At 34.2% G+C, this 20913-nt stretch overlaps 1 protein-coding gene across 1 annotated transcript; it reads left to right on the forward strand.

Moving 5' to 3' along the window:
- The first annotated feature begins 6719 nt into the window (after nucleotides 1-6719).
- On the forward strand, nucleotides 6720-14051 carry DECOY (decoy). Its single transcript, XM_086430171.1, has 6 exons — nucleotides 6720-7023; nucleotides 7178-7243; nucleotides 8784-8858; nucleotides 13111-13240; nucleotides 13326-13451; nucleotides 13643-14051. The coding sequence occupies exons 1-6, from the start codon at nucleotides 6869-6871 to the stop codon at nucleotides 13784-13786; spliced, it is 696 nt and encodes a 231-aa protein (XP_086286297.1). The 5' UTR covers nucleotides 6720-6868; the 3' UTR covers nucleotides 13787-14051.
- Nucleotides 14052-20913: the final 6862 nt, after the last annotated feature.

Below are 20913 nucleotides of genomic sequence, written 5' to 3' on the forward strand. Positions count from 1 at the left end.
AATACCTAACTTTTTAGGGTTTAAGTTTTATTTTAACTTGTAGTTTTGTATTTTTTGCTTGTGGTCTATTTTGATCATGTTTTGTGATTGATTTTGTTCATGTTCTCTTTGGCTTCAACTTAATTAAGGCATTGATTTTCTAATTTTTGTTTAGAATTTAATCTGAACATGTGTATTTCAAGAGAATATAACTTTGTAAACATGGTTCTAAAATGAAAAATATATTTCTTGCAAAAATTACTACCTAGCAATAATTTCTTTGGGCATAGTTAGGGAAAACAAACAATATTTAAAAAAAGAAGTGCAACATTTTTTAATTATTTTTGGAATGTAATCATCCAAATGAAGTACAAAGGGGAATTTTTAAGTGATGAAGTGCAATTGGTAATAGATGGTGTGCAACTAATCGGTCAAAAAAAATCGGAGATGGAGGGAAAAAATTGAGTGGCAACGAGGTTAAAGGGAACACATAAGGGGTATCTCAAATATGCATAAAAAATTTAGGGGAGGGAGAAAAAAATTGTGGGGGCATGCTATGAGTTTAAAATTTTAACGGGAGAGAAAAAAAATTCAGGGGGCATACCACGAATTTGAAAACATAAGGGCATATCAAATAATCAAGGGACCTAAATTGAGGGGGTAGTTGTCTTATCTATCCTCTGGCTCCGCCTTTGGATTACACGAATGCCAATTTGAATGCATTCCTAATAAATAAATAAAAATAAATAAGGGTGGCGCTATTTGCACACACACATTACTAGAAAAGAGACTTATACTGACGGTTAAATCCGTTGCTAAATCCTCACAATTCTGTCATAGAATATTATATCGACGGATAGGTTTTTCGTCGGCATCCGTTAGAGTTGGTTGCGTCGGTATTTGTTTTAGCAATGGCATAATAAAATTACCGTCGCCGTATCCCTTATTTTATGGAGAAAATTTAATGTGGAAATTTGTTTTTCATTAGTTGTTTACATCTTTACCAACAGTATTATTTGTTGTCTCTATATGTTATACCGATAGATTTTGTAAGTCCGTCGGTATATGTAATTTTGTTAAAAAAAAAAAAATTTGATATGCCAGCCCAGCCCCCACCCCACCCCATTGTAAATTCTCTCCTCAAATTCCTATTTTTGTGGAATTATTGTCTTGCTGTAGTGTCTACACCAATTATTGTTTTTCCTGTAATTAAAATCGGTACACACCTCCAAGTCCAACCCATCAATTGAACTATAAGATCTGAAATGAAAACGCCAACTAAGATTTAAACGCATGAATGTAAGCAGAAACCATTCAAGAAAGACATAGCTCATTCTTCCATGTGATAGAACTTCAGCATAATTGTAAAAAAATCAAAACAAAAGAATGGATCGATTACAAGCAACAACCAGATTCAGGAACAAATAGTTTGTCCCTCAGTGCTCACCTACTACCACTAACGATGAAATTCTTCCGTTTATTTGAAAAGGCAATAGCTCCCATATGACCAGTACCAACCCCAATACAGCACCTACTTTCATGTTCCCATAATCTCACTTGTAATTTATAGAAGATAATAAACACGATAAATCAATTAAAGAAGGGAACAAGTCTCACCTATATGGTCACCACTCCAGAAAAAAAAAAAAGTTGTTTGGAAGATAAGCATAAGAATAAGAAAATATATCTTGATCATGTTTTCTCCAATCACAATTACCAACAGTAATCAACCGGTATAATTGTCCAGTTTGCTTTTTGAGTTGTACCATGTGGCATATGTAATTGAAAACACTCAAAAAGCAATTGGAAATGATTAAATACACCAACTATGAATGCCTTGCGAGAGGAGATGAAAGAGAGAGACTCACACTATTGTCCTTACTTCTAGTTACAAGAAGTGTTCTTCCAGAATAATACAATTTCAGTATTGCCAGCCAACACATAGGAACATGACATGGATGCAAGGTCATGCACACGCACCTGCACATGGCAATACTTAGGTCAGGAATGCTCAAACACATCCATCCTGCACATAGAAGGATCAGACCAACAATTTGAGGGTCCATCAAAACGATCTCCAAGGCCAAAAATCTACCCAGTATCATATTAATTTCACCAATACCAACACATGAATGAATTTTATAAAACAATACCTGTTCCAGATTTGTAGCCACTACAAGAAACTTTTCCTCCTCACCCAAAAACTTCATATCCATAATCTCTTCATTGTAACCTACAAGCCTTCTGCTAAAATTTAACCCAAACGTTTCTTCCGGAGATTGTATCGAGGAATAGAATAGAAACTGCTAATCTACAGTGACACAGACCAACCCTTGTTCTAACGGTAAGAAAACAACAGCTGTAAAGCCCCTTTCCGAGTCTTCCTTATCTGAGGTGATAGTTACATTTGATGATTGCTGCTCAAATAGTCAAACTGCACTGTTAACAAAACAAGTAAAATAAGTTCAATCAATATATTTCTTTCTAGATGATCCATGGAATTATGGAATTATGTGGACAACATGCAAGAGAGAAGCTCTCTCTATTGTTGATGTCATTCGCACCACATGTCAAACGTTTGTTGGGCAGTGAGCCAACACGTAAGAGGGCGTCAAGGGCGTGCGCCAAAAATTGTGTCCATTTAGCATTTCTCTAGTTTTTGTCACTATGGCGCCAAACAAAGTGAGAAACTTTTAGGTGGATTACATGTAATTACAATGCACACACTTCTCAAAAACATTTAAACAATGCTACGTTGCTCAGAAAGTTGGTACTTTCCAATTCGAACACTTCCAGGAGCTAATGCATTACTGTCCCCAAACACAACATTTTTGTTCATGGTGATGTTGCATAGGTCGCAAAGTTTCTCAACTTTGTTGCCTGCAACCAAACATTGGGAAAAAAGTTCAAGAAAATTCAAATTTCATGTCTGCATACATCAAATTCAAGAAACTGAGGTCATTCTCTCACCAATCAAGCCAAGAGATCGAAGGTCCCATAAAACAAGGTGATTCTCAGTCCCACCAATGACAAGCTTGTATCCCTTGCTTATCAGGTAGTTTCCAAGTGCAACAACATTGGCCTTGACTTGTTTGGCAAAAGCCTTGAACCCTGGAGTCATGGCCTGTTTTAACGCAACCGCTAATGCACCAATCTAGTGATTGTGTGGGCCACCTTGGAGGGACGGAAAAATGGCAAAGTTGATATTGTCCTCAAGTCATACACAACATCCTCGGGTTGACTTTTCTTGACAGGCTTAGGGCTCTTCCTGTTGAAGATCATGCCAGTCCTAGTGTGACGGCCATAAATTCTATCACCTAGAGTTAGGTGTAAGCTCGCCCCAGAGTCACTTGGGAACACTCATGTAATACTATGTAAGGTTCACTATGAAGCCATATCAGCCCCATGCCAGGGCATATCTGTTAGCTTAGTGGCATTTTAGTAATAAGGGAGTATGATCGGCTTCCATTTTTTATATTTCCTTTTAGAAACCTAGGAAATGAATATTATACACATTGTAGGAAGGGTGTCTAGTGTTTCCCAATCCTTGGCCTACATTCACGTTGACTGAGGTCCTCAAGCCAAGCTACGTGGAGTTTCGCGTGCTATAGGATCATCTAGTGCTTGTAACACACATTTATACTTTTATAACGTGTTACGCCGTGTAATTAATATTATATCAACAAAATTACCTCTGGACTTTGCCTTGTGTTGTCCTGTTATCTTGTTTACTTGCTACATTTGTGGTGTACGATCATTTTTACAGGCTTGCTTGTGGATTAGCACTCCTTGTGCCATACGACCTCACTTCGAAAGAACACAGACATGACACCCAAGCCCCCTCAAGCTTTTGTGGGTTGTGGTAGTGATAATGTCACAGTACTTGAACGGGTCTATAGTTTTCTGCAGGAAGCAAGATATATAAGACCGATGGGGTTGAAGTGGACACACTAGAATTCTAAAATAAAAATCAAAGATTGATCGGTGCCAATGTTGAAGCCGCCAAAATAACCAAGTCTAGAATTAAAAAATATGCATTAAGTTATTGATGTATTTAAAAGCCCCCCGTTGAAAATGGATGATTTTTAAGCCCTACTATGCCCTTTAATCGGTTCTTGTGAAACAGTCTTCGTTCTGCCAACCCACTTTGAACACTCACAAAGATAGGTCGCAAAACTAAATCTCTTCCAATAAAACACCTTACAAAACGAGAAAACATGAAAGGTTGTAAGGCTGAGAAAACATGTTGAAAAATTAAAAATGAGAAACCCCATCAAGAGGTACATCATGCACATCCATCAACTTCGAAGCCAACAACTGGTCTATCTCATAATCAATAGATTAGATCATATTGTGTGCGGTTAAACTTAAATCCATGCAGCATTCCTTCATAAGAACAATAATTCCACTACCCCATTGCCTGTTTGATGGTAAGCCATGGGGCAAGTCTCCCAACAGATATACTCCATGTACCCACTTACTCAACACACACACTTTAGTAAACATGATTCTCTTTGCACACACCCCATAGCTTATGGAAGTCATTTCTTCCTCTTTCTCTTTCTCTCTCTCTCTCTCTCTCTCTCTCTCTCTCATATTTCTTGTTCCTCTTCTTTACATCTAAAAAGATTTTAATGAGAGTTTTAAGTTTTGATCTTACTAATTTTTCTTAGCCTAACAACTTCTTATTTTTTCTTACTTTTTTTATTTTTTATTTTTATGTATTTATACATTTCATAGAAACTATCTAATTTTTCCACTCTTCTCTATATAGAGCTGCAAGATTCACCATTCCATGGTTGGGCTCCGATCATGCATCAGAAGACACATTATTGATGGGAGTAGATTATTATGAGGTAACTCATTTTAAATGAAACCCACAAATTTTGAATGTGGTAGGACGTCCATGTTTCAATCTGAGGGGAAGTTTTATGGTTTGAATTAACCTAAAACTCATCATTGTATGTTGTTTGCAGCAGACTGATGCAGAAAAGAGGTGTCTAGCTGCAAAAGGTAGTGTCCTAATCGATATCGGCAAGAAATCTCATATCCAGAACGCAATTATCGACAAAAATGCTCCAATTGGAGACAATGTGAAGGTCATGCCTTGAACCTCTCAACTTCTTTACTACTGAGGCTGCCATATCCATTCCTCTTAACCTCGCCAGTCACAGGTCCAACCAACACAACATCCTACCCTGATCACTCTTACCTTCTTATATGTGGAAATACTGGAACAGAGCTCAACCACACTATTACTTTACTGTGATGTATGATCATGTCTCTCAACCATCACACACAACATTTGGGAACCTCCATCATAAATTAATTAAACCCCCACCTCGGCCCCCTACAAACAAAACAAAAAAAAAAAATTATTGGGAACAGTGGGGGTGGGAAGACTAATTAAGAAAGGTTGGTTTTCATTTTTATGGGAAACTATCAATGTTGGGGTCTTGTAAAAGGAGATCTTTTTTTCTTTCTCTTTTAAATATCCATCACGTTGGTGTTGGATTCTTAAAAAAGGTTATTAAAATAATATTTTCGGGGGACCATCTCAAATGTGGCCTTAGGCAACGGTCTAAGTTGCGTTGTGGTTGAGTCAGCCCTATGTATATGTATATATGCATATAGGGTCCCGTTCGCCACCCTTAGTTTTACCACACACTTTAACAAACGCGTTTTGTCTTACATGGGTTAGAAGTTTCGGAATGAGCTGATTTTTGGTGAGGATGATCTCTATGGTGAGGAGATCATCCTCACCAAAAATCAGCTCATTCCAAAACTTCTAACCCCATCAAAATTGATTTACAAAAAATGGACGGTCCACGATTTTTCAACGTGTAAACATGGGGCTAAACATTTCGGAATGGGCTGATTTTTGGGGAGGATGATCTTCTAATCATAGAGATCATCCTCACCAAAAATCAGCTCATTCCAAAACTTCTAACCCATGTAGGACAAAAAACGTTTGTTAAAGTGTGTGGTAAAACTTAGGGTGCTGAACATTTCCCATGCATATATGTGTGCATGCGTGTGTGCGCTGCTAGTTGCTAAAGTGTTCTGCTTGAAAATCCTATGGCCAAGTTTGTTTGCAAACAAATCCTAACTCTGATATGAATCATCAAAAGATAATTCTCTACTACTTTGTAGTTCCCCATTGTCTTCATCAATCTCAACATGGAGGACTTTCTCAAATATTTCTTTCTTGGGAGTAGGGTTTAAAATGGGTTGGATTTTATCCAAAATCTAGGGGAATCAAATCTGATTTTTAGTGGGTTTGGTTCTTTCTAGTATATCCAAATTAAAATATGGGTTGGACATGGATTGACATCCTTTGACCCGTGTCGGATACAAATCCATCCCTATATCTATCTATATCCGAATGATAAATTATTTTATATATTATATGCTATATTTTTTAATTTATCATTCATTAACAAATAAGTATCAGGTGAAGTAGTCAAAACTTCTCTTCAAAAAAGAAGTGATCTTGGGTTCAAATTACTTTGAAATTATTCGACCGACCGATCCGAATCAATTAATTCGGACGGCTCGGATCCTCCAGATATGATTTTATTGAAAGTAAAAAAAAATTCGGATATGATTTGAGCTAGTCGGATTCAGATCCGGATTTAGACTCGAATAAAAAATTCGGATATAGATATGGGTAAACACGTATCCGGTCTGAACCCGACCCGTTTTAAGACCTACTTGTAAGGGGTAAAAAGGATATGAGCCTGCTTCCATTGCCTGCTGTTAAATCTTGTATAAGCCCCTCGAAAAATGTCTCAAAATCTATTTTGGGCGATTTTGCGAATCATCAAAACCCAAATCGGGAGATAAATTGAAGCGAAATCCATAAAGAGGTAGAGTTTTGTTTCGAGAAATGCAGAGGCTCACATTGTTGTCTCAATCTCTAAGAACAACTAGAAGGTTCTGCACATCTAATCCTGATAAGATCGTGGCAGCTGTGTTATTTGAAAGATTACCAGTCGTTATCCCAAAGATCGATCCAGTTGTCTATGCATTTCAAGAATTTTCGTAAGTCTCTCTCTCTATAATTATTATATACTTTAGTAAAACAATTAGGGCTTAAGTTCATTGTTTATCTAAAGAAATTATTAACACAACTGATTCAATTGTCTTCAAATTGTTATTGAATGTACAATAGCTGATATTGAAATGTGTTGTTTAGGTTTCGATGGGGACAGCAATATCGGCGGAAATATCCTGATGAGGTCTTAGGAAAATCTGATGCTAGGTAAATTTAGTTATTTTTTTTTTAAAAATTTATCTATTGATATTTCTAAGCCGCCTAATGTATTTAGTGAAGCTTTACAATTTCATTTCTGTTCTAAGTTCTTGTTGTCTTAATTAGTTTATGATAAGTTGATTTCAGTTTGAGTTTGATTATCTTCATGATACTATTTTTTATTATTATTATTTTTTTGATTAGTAATCTTCATGATATTAGTTAGATTGGAATAATGAAGGGGACCGAAGAATTCATATACCAAGCACATCAATTATTTGAATAGGGTTAAACAAAAGAAAGGGGGGATGAAATTTTTATGGAGATGATAAAATGAGCCTAATGTTTCCAGGAGAGGGAGGTACCAAGAACAAAGATCTCATGATATCTTTAACTGGTGTACTCGAGCTAATGTGGAAGTGCAACTTTTTGTAGCTACTTTGAGCTGTTTTTGGAGGCCTTTTCATAGCCAGAGGCCCACCACCGTCATCATCTACACCTTTGTGAGCATTAGTTATAGTTCCAAATTCTATCTTTTGTGTGTGAAGCTTTGGGAATGGTACACCCCCTTAGGATCCTCTTGTGTAAATATGATTATTGAAGAACTTTAAGAGAGAACATGAAGATCAAGCATGGTAGAAGCATTGACACCAAATTTGTGAATTTTTTTAAAAAATTGAAAAAAAATCATCAAATAAGGGACTGCCAAATCGATCGTCAAATCGTCAAAATTTTCAAAATAAGAGTCGTTAGTTTTCCTTAAAGCCATCTTCAACCATTAGAGTAAAATTTACTCTTCAACCTCAAGATTCTATCTTCTTCAACCTTCTAATAGGGGCGGATTTAGAGTGGGGGCACTTGCCCCCACAAGAGTTTTCAAATTCTATGGATTAATGTGCTATTGCGATAGATTTTAGCGGTAGATAAAGAAATTTGCCACTATTGCCCCTACAAAAAAAATTCACTCTTAGTTGCCCCCACAACTATTTTCTTCACTCTTAATTGTCCCACTAATTTTTTTTCTACTCTTGGTTGCCCCCACATGAGCAAAATCCTAGCTCCTCCCCTGCCTTCTAACCTTAGTTCAAGATGAGGGTTTTAGGGAGGTTGATCCCGAAATTTTCCTGATTTTTTTTTCTTTGAACCTTTCTAGGATTTATCTGAATTGACCCCCGTCAAATGATCATCAAATCCAAACTGGGTTACTATGGTTAGAACTAGAAGTACTAGGATTGGCAAAATTTTCTCAAATGAATCGAAGGATCTGGTAATTTTTTTAGTCTAGATTCCAATTACAAGCTTAAAGTCATTAGACTCACGTAACTTTCAGCACTTTTGGGTAGCATACATCATCTTGTGATATATGTTACGTGAGCTTTATGGTTATCTTCCTCAACCCGGAATTCAATTCTTGATTCACTTAGTTATTTTTGGTGATTACTTGCATGCGTGTTATCTAGGTTATTTGCATTTCAATGGCTTGTGAAATCTTGTTTGGTATATTAGTTTCATTTGAGGATTTTTAACATTGGCTACTCTTGTAACCCAGGGGAAAAGGTGATTACCAAATAGACTATGTACCAGCTCCACGAGTCACTGAAGCAGATGAGACTAATGATAGAAGGTACAAAGTAGCTTTATATGTTGTTTGTGATAGTGTGTCATTATACAAGTTCCTTTTGATGTTAGAATCCTTTCTAAACTATTACTTTTAACATGAAGTTATAATAGTTAATGGAACTTCCAACTCTTTTGGAAGAGGACATGACTCACTATGAAAGACACTAGTGCCATGCTCAGTGGGTGATTCTTCCAAGAAGTTTGTTACTTCATTGTCTCAGTTGTCTAGTTGGTTGTGTTTGTCTCCCCGGTTATACCATCCAGATCTCGGTGTAGGAGATGTTATCAACAAATTTTGTGTTTGTCATACAGTTTAGAATAGTAAACTAAGTTAGCGGATTCTCAATAAGGAGAGCACAACCTAAAAAAAGCCGGAAAGGGGATTCCCACCAAAAGTCGGGATTCCCCTCTCCCATGTTTCTATCCTTAATTTTACTCTGGTTGAATCTCAAATTATTATGAATAATAAAAAAAGAAGGTTTCGATGTCTCTCTCTCTCTCTCTTTCTATATATGGGGAATGCTAACGTCTAAGACTTCATGGGGACATTAGCATTGTCCAACAAATTTTTTTTCAATAATGCCCCTCCCCGTTTTATCTTTTAGTGAAAAAGAAAAATGTGTTCTCTTACACAATACATGCTTGTTTACATAATAAATACTATGAGCATTTAAGTATTTTGAATTGAATATCTTTTTTATAGCAAATGCTTTGGCAATCAATACCAACATAATAAATGCATTTATTAATGGCATAATAAATGTATTTATTGGGTAAAAGACTAACATGTCCTTGTCTTTTTCACTAAAAGACAAAATTAGGAGGGGTATTATTGGAAAAAGAGTGTGGACAATGCTAACGTCCTCATGAGGTCTTGGATGTTAGCATTCCCCTATATATATAATCTATAAATAAAAAAAAAGGAAAAACTTGACGCCATGGACTCAGTTGAGGTTCGACTTAGTTATTTACACTTTAGATATTTTATTTTTAATTGCAAATAATAATAGATATTGTTTTATACTCCACTTTTTTGAGAGTTTAAGAATAAAATATAGATTTTTAGGAGATGGTTTTTTATAGGATTTATTTCAATTCAGTTGGGTGCAAAGATTTTTCTTGTTTTATTTTAATCTTTCTTTTCCATTTTTAGATGTTAGCTTGTTTATTTTTCTGCAACTTTTTTTGTTTTTTGAGAAAAAATTGATTGTTTTGTGCAATTGGGTTTTGATGATTTTCAATTAAATCGGATTATAATTTTTTTTTATCATACTTTTATGTAGAACTTTTGAATTGTGATGGGGATTTGAATTTTTTTATGTTTTGGTTTTCTTTTTTAATTTATCTTAGTTTCTCTAGTGATAATTTGATTTTAAATTGATGAATTTTGTTTGTGTAGAGGGTCAAATCAATAAGGCATCTGGACCCTACACGTGTCCAGATATTAGATTAGTAGGAGATCAAAACTAACTGATTTTCTCCTAAGTGGTACCCAGGACGCCCAACTCGTTTGAAGGGCAAAGTTCGAATGTCAGTTTTACCCAGTATATAAACCGAGCAGGGTAGACTTCTAAGTTGTCTTCGAATCAACTCAGATCCCTTCATTTCAAGGAAGATCCTAGGAATCAAGGGAATGGATAGTAGAGTTCGAGAGAATCTTTCCCTTCTCAGTATCCTCTCCTAAAGGTAAGGGATCCTTGCTGGAGATCCCTAAAGATCAGGGATCTCAAGGAGATTCCTTATTCGATGTGATTTCTCAGAAAGAACTATAAATAGAGGCGGCCCAGAAGAGAGGGGGTTCAAGAAATTAGAGGGTCATTACTGATTAACTAAGGAGGTGACTTTATCATTGGAGAGTTTTTGGTAGATACTACACCGGTATCACCATCGCTGATCGGAGGGAGTGAAGGACATGAGACGATTAGAGGGAGTTGAGTTGTAAGAGGTAACACGAAATCACCTCTACAGTTTGGATTCGATGGAGTAAAGAGGTAAATCAGGTTATTCTACAAGTTGAATTGTGGGGTGTAGACCTATCAAGAAAGTGGTCGGTTTTGAGTTCATATAGATTTTTTTTTTTTTTTTACCACCATTTGAAGTGTAGGAAGAAAAACTTAGATGGCTTCCACAAGAAGTTATAATACTTTGAAAAAGATTAGATGAAAACTTGAGTTTCATGAAAAATTTCTTAATTGTAATTGGTAATTAAGTTTTTGTATTAAGATTGTATTGTAATACTTATTTTGAGGGTTAAAATTCTATAAGAAATTTGAATTTGAATTATTGAATACATCATAATAGTTAGCTAACTTTAGAGTTAGACAGATATCATGAAGACTAGACTCATGTCAGCATCAACTTCAGACAAACAATGTATAAGCTAATCTAGCTTAGGATTTCCCATCATAGGTAAAGGAGAATCTTATTCAAGGTATGTAAAACAATTTTTATTGCGGCCAAATAGACCCTTTGAGTTCTAAGATCAGATTATTTGAAAGAGATATATGACAATCTCTGTTCTCTCTCTCTCTCTCACTCACTCTTTTAGTTACTTTCTATCTTCTTATAATGATTTGTAATAAAATCACTTTTCTCGAGGCAATATTTTTAGAATAATAGCTTTTCATTATGTGATGTACATTAAGCAGACATTCACCTTTTATCATTTGAAGGTTTTTATTACTTGTTCTTGTATCATTTATTTATTTATTTTTAAGTTCAAATTCCCAATGTATGTGGAAAATGTGGTATTGTTCCTCTATTGATCAACCAATAATTATATGATACTTGTAGCAAGCATGGCGATATTGACAATAATGGCAGGCAATGAATTGAACAATTGTTTAAGAGTCCATTGATCTCAATCTCAGGAATCATTGTACATCTCACGTAAACTTCGAATTTTAGTTATCAGTGAAAACAAGAGAGAAGATGATCTAAATCATCATTTTTATCGGTGTTGCTGGAGACAATAAAAGATTAAAAAAAGGAAAACTATTTAAGGAGAACAGAGAGATTATAAACAAATAATTTTTTACATGTTCAACTTGTGTGTACCTGAATAGTCGGGGCCTCGCGTGTGCCTCATACTACAATCCTTGAGGCTCAAGACTTGATTGGGTAAGCCTTTATAAACCACTTGAAGCTTAAGTTATTGATGCTAAAATGTTGCTCAAGACAGTACTTTAAACAATTCATGAGATTGTTATTTACTTGGTTCTTGTCTATAGGGAATTTCAATACCAGGATTTGCTACCTTTGGTGACTCAGTAGCTTTATATTTGGCACCTAACCCCCCCCCCCCCCCCCCCAAAAAAAAAAAAAAAAAAAAAACATTTTGGAAAGTTTGAATGATATTATGTTGTCTGAAGTCTGACTCACTAGGTTTGTAGATTGATAAGAAATGAGTGAAGGTCATATTTCATCTGGAGCTAAATGTGCATCTTGGTATCAAGTAACATTTTATGTTGCACAACCTCCATTAGTTGCCATGTGCAACGTGTTAATTACCAATTTCATTATTTGTTGATATCTTCATAGAATGAGCATGGATGAGCTGAGGATGTTGAGATGGATGAGTGGTAAGCCTGGGAAAGACAAATTTGGAAATGGGTTTGTTCTAGGGAACTAGGAATTGCATTACTTGGACATAAAATGAGGGAAAGTTTTTTGAGAAGATTTTAGCAATTGTGAAGAAGCCAGTAATAGAATCAATAAGGAGGTGGATTTTGGTGCAAGTTGAAGAATCTAGAAGGGCAAGAGGAAGACCGGAAATGGCATTGGTGGTAGCAAGAAAACATTTGAAGGAACACACCTTGATTGTAGATAGGGTTCATTATAGAGATAAATGGCAAAATATGATTCATGCTACTGTCCCAAATAATTGGGATCAGGTGTAGATTATAATAGTCTTCCAGCTAGGGAAGTGGCATCATGTTCTCTCCGGCAATAGTGATAGAGTGCACTCAAGTTTAGTGCTTTAGTTTTTTCTTAGCATTTTTTGGACACCTAGGCCATATTATGTCCAAACATAACCGATTATCTTAGATATTCATGGTGCTAATGGAGTTCAATAAATTAGGCTTGCATTTGTACTAAAGGAACACTTGTATGTTTTGAAATATGGACCTTTTAGTTTACCCCTTTTAGGAAAATTTGAAGGCATATGGACCTTTTTGTTACCCCCTTTTAGGAAAATTTTCTAGTAATCGACAATGATATATATATAATAATAGTTTATTACTTCTTTCTTTAAGGTCATTGCAGAGAGCACTTGATAGAAGACTCTATCTCCTCCTGTATGGTAGCACGTATGAATCTCCTGCAGGAAAGCCTGTTTGGCATTTTCCTGAAAAGGTTTATGAAGATGAAGGGACAATGCGTAAGGTAATACTCATAATTTTGTTTTTTGTTTTTTTTTTTCCTGAATTTGTAGCTTCTGGATACCCAATTTTAAATCCTTGATTTGCAGTGTGCAGAGTCAGCATTGAAAGCTGTTATTGGAGACCTCTCTCACACGTACTTTGTTGGGAATGCTCCTTTTGCTCATATGGTTATACAGCCAACAGAGGATGTGTCTGGACTTCAACCTTTAAAGGTATTTTTTGTTTTAACCCTACCTTCCTTTGTAAGTGTTATGGGTTGCAAACAAGAAGCATTCGTACCTTTGTGGTGTTGCAGAAGTGCGTACTTTACTTGTTAATTCCTATTTACCTTATTGGCTTGTATGGTTTTGAGTATCTATCTTAGCAAATAGTTGTATTTTCTGAATTTTTTTTCTTCTGTCAGCGATTCTTTTTCAAGTCTCAAGTAATTAGTACCAACAAGTATCAGATCAAGAAGTGTGAGGATTATGTCTGGGTGACCAAGGATGAATTAATGGAGTATTTTCCAGAGCAAGCTGCTTTCCTCAACAAAATGATCATCAGCTGAGACTTTTATTATTATTCCCATTCTCCAAGCTTTCATTAGCATTTTGAGAACCATTGTTTTGCACTACAACGTTTGTTTGCAAAGAAAGCTTGTTCTTCCGTTCTAGACATAAGCATGGAGATCATAACCGTGTCTAAATTAAACTGTGAAATGTCTTGGGTTTTTCGGGAAATCCAATTTTTGATTAAATGTTCCTTTCATGGTTCAGATAGGAGTGTATTGTTGTTGAATAAAAGCAATTTATCACATATCAGCTTGTTTTCAAGCGTTCTGCAATTATTTGAGAAATTAGTCCTCTGCAAGAATTTGCCATTCGATACTACCCTACAATCACTTGAGGATGAGTCGTGCTGGAGTGACCTCAATGGGGGACACCTTGATGTGGTTGCTCGCGCATGTCCGTAGATCGTATCTTGGAGAAAAGGCATCTATAGGCATGTGCGAGCCACTTCATCAAGATGATGTCCCTCCCACTGAGGTCACTCCAACATTAATCTATGAGGATGTATGTATAGGGTAAGGTTGAGTGGTAAAATTTGTCCAATTTGATTTAAGAGAGTCAGATTGGGCTGATTTTTTTTTTAGGATCTTTATGTTGTGATCATCCTTACAAAAAAAAATCAGCCCAATCCAAAACTTTTAACCCCATCAAAAGTGATTTACAAATTAATAATAAAAAAAATAATGGTTCATAACTCTAAATAACTTTTGATGGGGTTAGAAGTTTTAGATTGGATTGATATTTTGGGATGATGATCTCACCATATACGGGTCTTGTTCCACAGCCAACAACAGGGAGTCAAAATTTGTCTTATGAGACTTAAAACTTTTGGATTGGGTTGATTTTTTGGGAGGGTGATCTTAGTGACATTATTATCACAAAAAATTAATCTAATCTGAAATTTCTAATCTCATAAAAAGTGATTTACAAATTAAAGGTACCAAATCGAGGTCCACTTTTAATAGGGTTAGAAGTTTCAAATTGGGTTGATATTTTTGTAAAGAGGATCTCCTTATCATAGAGGTCATCCTCACAAAAGTCTGCCCAATCTGAAACTTATAACTAATATAAGACAGTCCGCGGGATCAAACAAAATCAGTCCAAGCAATCTGAAACTTTTAATCCCATCAAAAATTGTTTACACATCCACCTGAGCAATGTTGTTTGACATGATGAAAATTTGAACGTAGCTTCAGCATTTTCCAATAGAGGCATGTCATCAAATTTGAGAATAAAATATTCACCAAATCAGGAAAAAAAAAATCTACCGTTAAGTTGGAATCTACGCCCGGTTATATTAATCAAGCAATCTATACGATAGGTGTGCCACTCCTGAGTCCTGCCAACGGTTGAAGCTACAAAACAAATGATTATTGAAACGGCCGTTACAGAATCCGTTAGTCTACTAACGGCAATACTGACTTTATTTTGTGCAATGCCTTTTGTCGCCGTCTGTAAGGGGAAAGAAACTGCTAACCGTCCAAAATCCAAATTACTATTCACGAATATAAAAATTACAAAAATAAAAAACAAATATATCACCTTTTCCAATGAGGGAGTCCGAGGAAAAATCCAAATTTGTTTTTCCTGCAAAATCCAGGCTGCTTCGGCTCTATCAGTAAACTATTTGTTAGATTGAAGCTTTGTGGTCGTCCTCTTAGCAAAGCCCTGTTTTTGTCACCTCTATATATCTATATATATATATATGTATATATATATATATATATATATATATATACATATACTAAAAACAAAATATATATACATATATATATATACATATACTAAAAACAAAACAAAACAAACACTCACAACTTTGGAATGAGAGATGAAAGTCACAACTTTGGAATGAGAGATGAAAGTGGTATAAAAGAAAACTTGACCATCTAAGATGGGTATCTCAACTTCTTCTTGTAACTTCTCTGCTACTTTTAGGCCTTGGTCATCTTCAGCTCCAAATTTAACTTTGCCTCTAAATTTACCATTTTCTTATATTATATGTGAGTTTATAAGCTTATACCTTAAACATGGTCTATGCAGAAGTAGCTCTTTGTAATCCTATCAAGTTTATCATTTCAAGGGTTTTATAGTTCATGAATTGGTAATCTTTTAAGTTACATTCTGTTTTAAATTTTGTACCAAGGCAATGTATATGTGAATAATAAAATAGTTTTTTTTTAATAGGTTGTGGAGTGGAGCTCATTAAAGGTTTTGTAAGTGAGTGTTGGATGTAAATTAATGTTTGCCTGGCTCCCTGGATGCCATCTAAGAAGATTGTCAAAGAGTGTTTTTACTCTTCCTAGTTGGCATCAGGGGAGTCATGCAGACACCCACCCAACAACAAATAGACAAGGCAGCACTGATTTCAGGTGCAATATATCTATCTAAACATCATCACTTCTTCCTCCTCTTGTGAATTTCATTTAATTTTTCATTATTTATCAATCTACTTTTGTTCCATATTTATTTCCAAGCCTCCAATTTTCATTTAAAAAAAAAAAAATTAGAAACAATAAATTAAGGGTGAATTCCAACTTATATATATACATTAGTTCATATTTCATCACACACATATACATATGTCCTACAAGTATTCTTGTATATGGTTTTTTTTTAATCCCAGATACTGAGGTCTTCCACATTAACCCAATTTCACCATTCAACACTATTTTTAGTGACAATGACATCCTTCCATGTTTTGCTTAATATTTGAGATAAGTCACTATGTTTTCAAATTGGTGACATGCCCTACTTTGTACAGAAATCGATCCAAGAAAAATATAAAGGAAATAAACCAACACGAGCACACAAAGAAACACAGATTTTCGTGACTCCCTCAAGATTGAGGTATGTCCACGGATCTACACCAATTCCACTATAAAGAGAAATCTCTTTGTCATTGATTACATCCTTTCACCAGTTAAGATAAAGAAATACCCTTTGAAAAATTAGTTTACCTATGAAAATTTGTGGATTAATGATTAACAATATTCCTTGCTGACTACTACAAACCATAACACCCTTGACCTCTTTATTTTCTTATAAATTAATAAAAAATGATCTCAATGTTGGAAAAATCTGTAGTATTTTTCCAGATTTTTGTGACCAAGTGGGTCTATTTGAGTTGCGATTTAAGTGGGTCTCATACTTTATTTGAGGCGAGACCACTTGAAAATTTATTCTTCTCATTGAAGAGAATAATTTTATTTATTTAGTTATCAAAAATCGTTTTTGAGTGAATAAAAAATCAGCTCCAAACAATCTCTACTAGCCATGGTTTGTTATATGTGGTTTGTAGAAGTATTGAGTTTATTAATGAAACTCCTTAATTTCACATCGGATAGGAATAAGAAAATTGTCTTGTTTTTATACAGAACTTCCCATATCACTTAAGTAAATATGAGAAAGAGACTTAGATAAGCCCACGCACGGGCAAGGGGCCCATTGGTTCAAGAAGGACTTAAACCATTGGTCCAAAAATTCCTTAATACATGTTTACGCATATGATGTGTATGCACAGGAGGGTGCAAATTTTGACAATTTGATTTCATGTGGGTGTGAGCCACAGGCCTTTTTGTTAATTTATGTGTTGGGCTTGGGCTTAATTTGAATTTTCTTTTGAAAGGTACACCCCTTACTTAATTCCTATCACGTTTTCCGTGAGCACCTGTTCATCCAGTAAGGACACTTCTTTTGGTTTTTAGGTTGTTTCTTATGAGACACATTTCATTTTCTAAGAGACATCATGTCTCTTAGAACCTTCTATTTTCAAGAGACATCATGTCTCTTATTATTCTATAAATAAGCTATTTCAACCTTAGTTTTTTTATTCAAAAATTTTCTATTCTCTTTTATTTTAACTTACATTCTGATTTCTCGTCAACATTCCTTGAAAGTACAAACTTAGTGTTTGGTTCACTAGACGTGTAGATTGAAGTGTTGCCTCTGCAAATGTGATTGTTGTATCTTGGGAGACAATTGTTCATTGATCCGTGGGCACCAAACTGTGAGAACAAAATTATCTTAAGGACATTGTGATCAACACAAGCCTCGATCAATCTTTATTTTGTTCGATTCTCAGGTATCTACTGATTAACACTCAATGTCATTATTTTCAACCTATAAATTAAAACCCTTTGTTTTTTCTTCCCAAAACTAGTTCATCAAACTCTTCAACCTCTTTGATAAATTATTTTTAATCTATTGAACCTCATCTTCAATCCAAAATTTTCAATCTTATTTTAATCCTAGTAGAAAACTTTTGATTTCTCCATATAAAATTCCATAATCACTAGCTTCAAAATTCCGATCTTGATCTTAAGGCTTTTTTAAAGGTTGAAGTAGATAGAATCTCAATCAATGGTGAAGAGTAGGATAGAAATTTTATCGTATGGGGAATATTTTTTTACTAGTTCACTAGCCCTTGAAAATTTGAGTCCCAATACATAGTATAAATTGTCTTGATCAACACATGGGTGGGACACCCAATCAGCTATGCAAAGAAAATGTGAGAATCATGTGAGGCACCTCATTATCTACTTTCTAGCGTGCATGGTCTGCCTGCCATACATGGTTTAAAATCTTGTCCAATTCGTCTCGGTATGGTCCACCAACAAGATACATAGACAAGTCAAACGTATCAAACGAGATGTCAAAATGAGTTTTAAAACCATGCTGCCATAATAAAGTTGTGATATTTCACTACAGCCTTGAGAAATGGAACAAAGTCACTCCTAGAAGACAAAAGGATGGATACGTAGGGACAAAGTTAGTGTCTATTCTACAAATTCATCTAAACTGAACTAAACTACTGGGACACCACACTCACCAGTCACCAATATTGATACTAACTCAATCCAACAAATTTATATCCATATATATAATTAAGGAGACACCATAAGGAATAATGTTGCAAATATAATTGTGGCTAAGATCACATCATAAGAGAAATGACTTTTAAACTAGCAACCCATTCAAAGCTCAATTAATGAATCGGATGGATATATCTAAGCCTCAACAAGGGTGAATTCTATGTAGACAAATGCCAAAAATTTCAAAATCATGTCCACTTTCCTTACATGAGGGATGGTCCTACTTGATTGAAACTTACAATAATATCAATTGCACACCATCGCATAATTACAAGATGCGTACATCTCATATCTTTCCAACTACTCAAAGGAAATCAAGAGGAAAGAAGTGACAATATAGAAGCTAAGGATAAACTTGTCGAATCAGGTCAACAGGCTAAGTCTCCTTGCAATCACACTATATGATGGATCCTGCCTAGAAGATCTTCTTGGCCTGCATGTTTGTTATGTGTAATGTATGGTGGAGAATTATTCCTTGTAAGTTAACCAATAGAATTGATGGGATTCTTTCAATATAAATACACTAATAAGATCATAGAATTTAAACACGAATTAATGGAAACTTAACAAATGTCTAATTAATTAGTGCATTTTTGTCTGAAGAACGGATTAAGCCAATCTTGACTTCGAATAATTTCTTTTATATATTAGACAGTCAATCTTGTTATCCAAACAATCAAAACAAAGATAACAAGGGAGTTCCATCCCAATCCCTAATATACACAACAAAACAATATACCACATCCACATCTAATAGAATTTGAAAAAAAAAAAAAAAAAACCCTTAATAGAATTCTTATTCATCATGAAAATTAGAGTTGAAGTAGTTATGTGGCATTACATGAAATTTTTATTTCATATTAATAAATGTTTCTCTTTTGAAAACGTCCCAAACAAGGCTCATCCAAACCAAGATATTTCCCAAGTATTTACTATCTATACCGAGTAGAATCACTCCTTAATTTCCTAGCAACAGCCCATGTATTTAAGTCTCAGTGGAGCACATAGAGTAATTAGATGGTCATGATAGGCGTAAATCAGTAAATTAATATATATATATATATATATATATATATATATATATATAAGTAAAAATGAAGTACTGAAAATGCACACACAAAAAATCATGTTTATCCTATAATTTATTATATATATATATATATATATATATAAAAAGGTAAAAATGAAGTACTGAAAATACACACACAAAAAATCATGTTTATCCTATAATTTATTATATATATATATATATATATATATATATATATATATATATATATATATATATAAAGGTAAAAATGAAGTACTGAAAATACACATACAAAAAATCATGTTTATCCTATAATTTATTATTTATATATATATATATATATATATATATAAGTAAAAATGAAGTACTCAAAATGCACACACACAAAAAAATCATGTTTATCCTATTATTTTATTTTATTTTGTCTTAGATTGAGAGAGAAGGAGAATTCTAAAGAGTTTGGTGTGAGTTAGAGGCAACAAATTGTTATATCACAAATACAAATGTTTGATGTCACCTTGTGTAAGCCTTGTGAAGTGCCTTTCACGTCAACTTATCTTATAGGATCTTTTGGAGGAGGTACATGTGAATATTTAACTTGGTGGGTGGCTTCCATTTATTATAGATTTGATAATATATCTTTTTATAATGAGTCCAACTAGCTTTACTAAGTTAATTAATAAGGATTTTCACCCTTACTAAGGGTCCTTGGATACACTTTGTGGCATTTAAAAACATAATTTGATAGTTCAAGGTTGTAGAGGACAAAATTCTATGAACTTTGAATTTTCTTTTTCAAAAAATATTATTTTTCACTATTGAATTTTATTTTAAGTTTAAGAATTATGTGGAAATTTGGTAGCTATTCATTTTTAAAACCTTGGATTAAATTTAAAAATATATATATATATATATATATATATTATTATCATTATTTTTGAATTTTTGAGTTTTTTTTAATGTAATTTAAAGGATTAGATTGTTGGATTAATGTGGTAATCTATTTGAGCAAAACAACCCCTTTGTAAGGCAAAAAATCTTTACTACGTAGAATAAGTATTATTAAAAAAATTGAGGTTAAGGAAAGTAAAAAATATTAATAAAAAAAAAAATTGGGTTAAAAGGATAAAAGAGAAAATATAATAAAATTAGAGGGATAAAAAGTAAAAACAATAAAGTAGCCCCCACAAAAATTGTAACTCAATAAGATGTTTATCCTTATATA

This window comes from Akebia trifoliata, unplaced genomic scaffold (genome assembly GCF_017979445.1).
Source record: "Akebia trifoliata isolate Shusen 1 unplaced genomic scaffold, ASM1797944v1 Contig00333, whole genome shotgun sequence".
In the NCBI taxonomy this organism is placed as follows: Eukaryota; Viridiplantae; Streptophyta; class Magnoliopsida; order Ranunculales; family Lardizabalaceae; genus Akebia; species Akebia trifoliata.

Bases quoted from the DNA above. Each gene is read 5' to 3' on its own strand.
- DECOY (XM_086430171.1), top strand. From the start codon at position 6,869: ATGCAGAGGCTCACATTGTTGTCTCAATCTCTAAGAACAACTAGAAGG. The intron at 7,024-7,177 runs GTAAGTCTCTCT...TGTGTTGTTTAG, and splicing joins TATGCATTTCAAGAATTTTC to GTTTCGATGGGGACAGCAAT. The intron at 8,859-13,110 runs GTACAAAGTAGC...TCTTTCTTTAAG, and splicing joins GATGAGACTAATGATAGAAG to GTCATTGCAGAGAGCACTTG.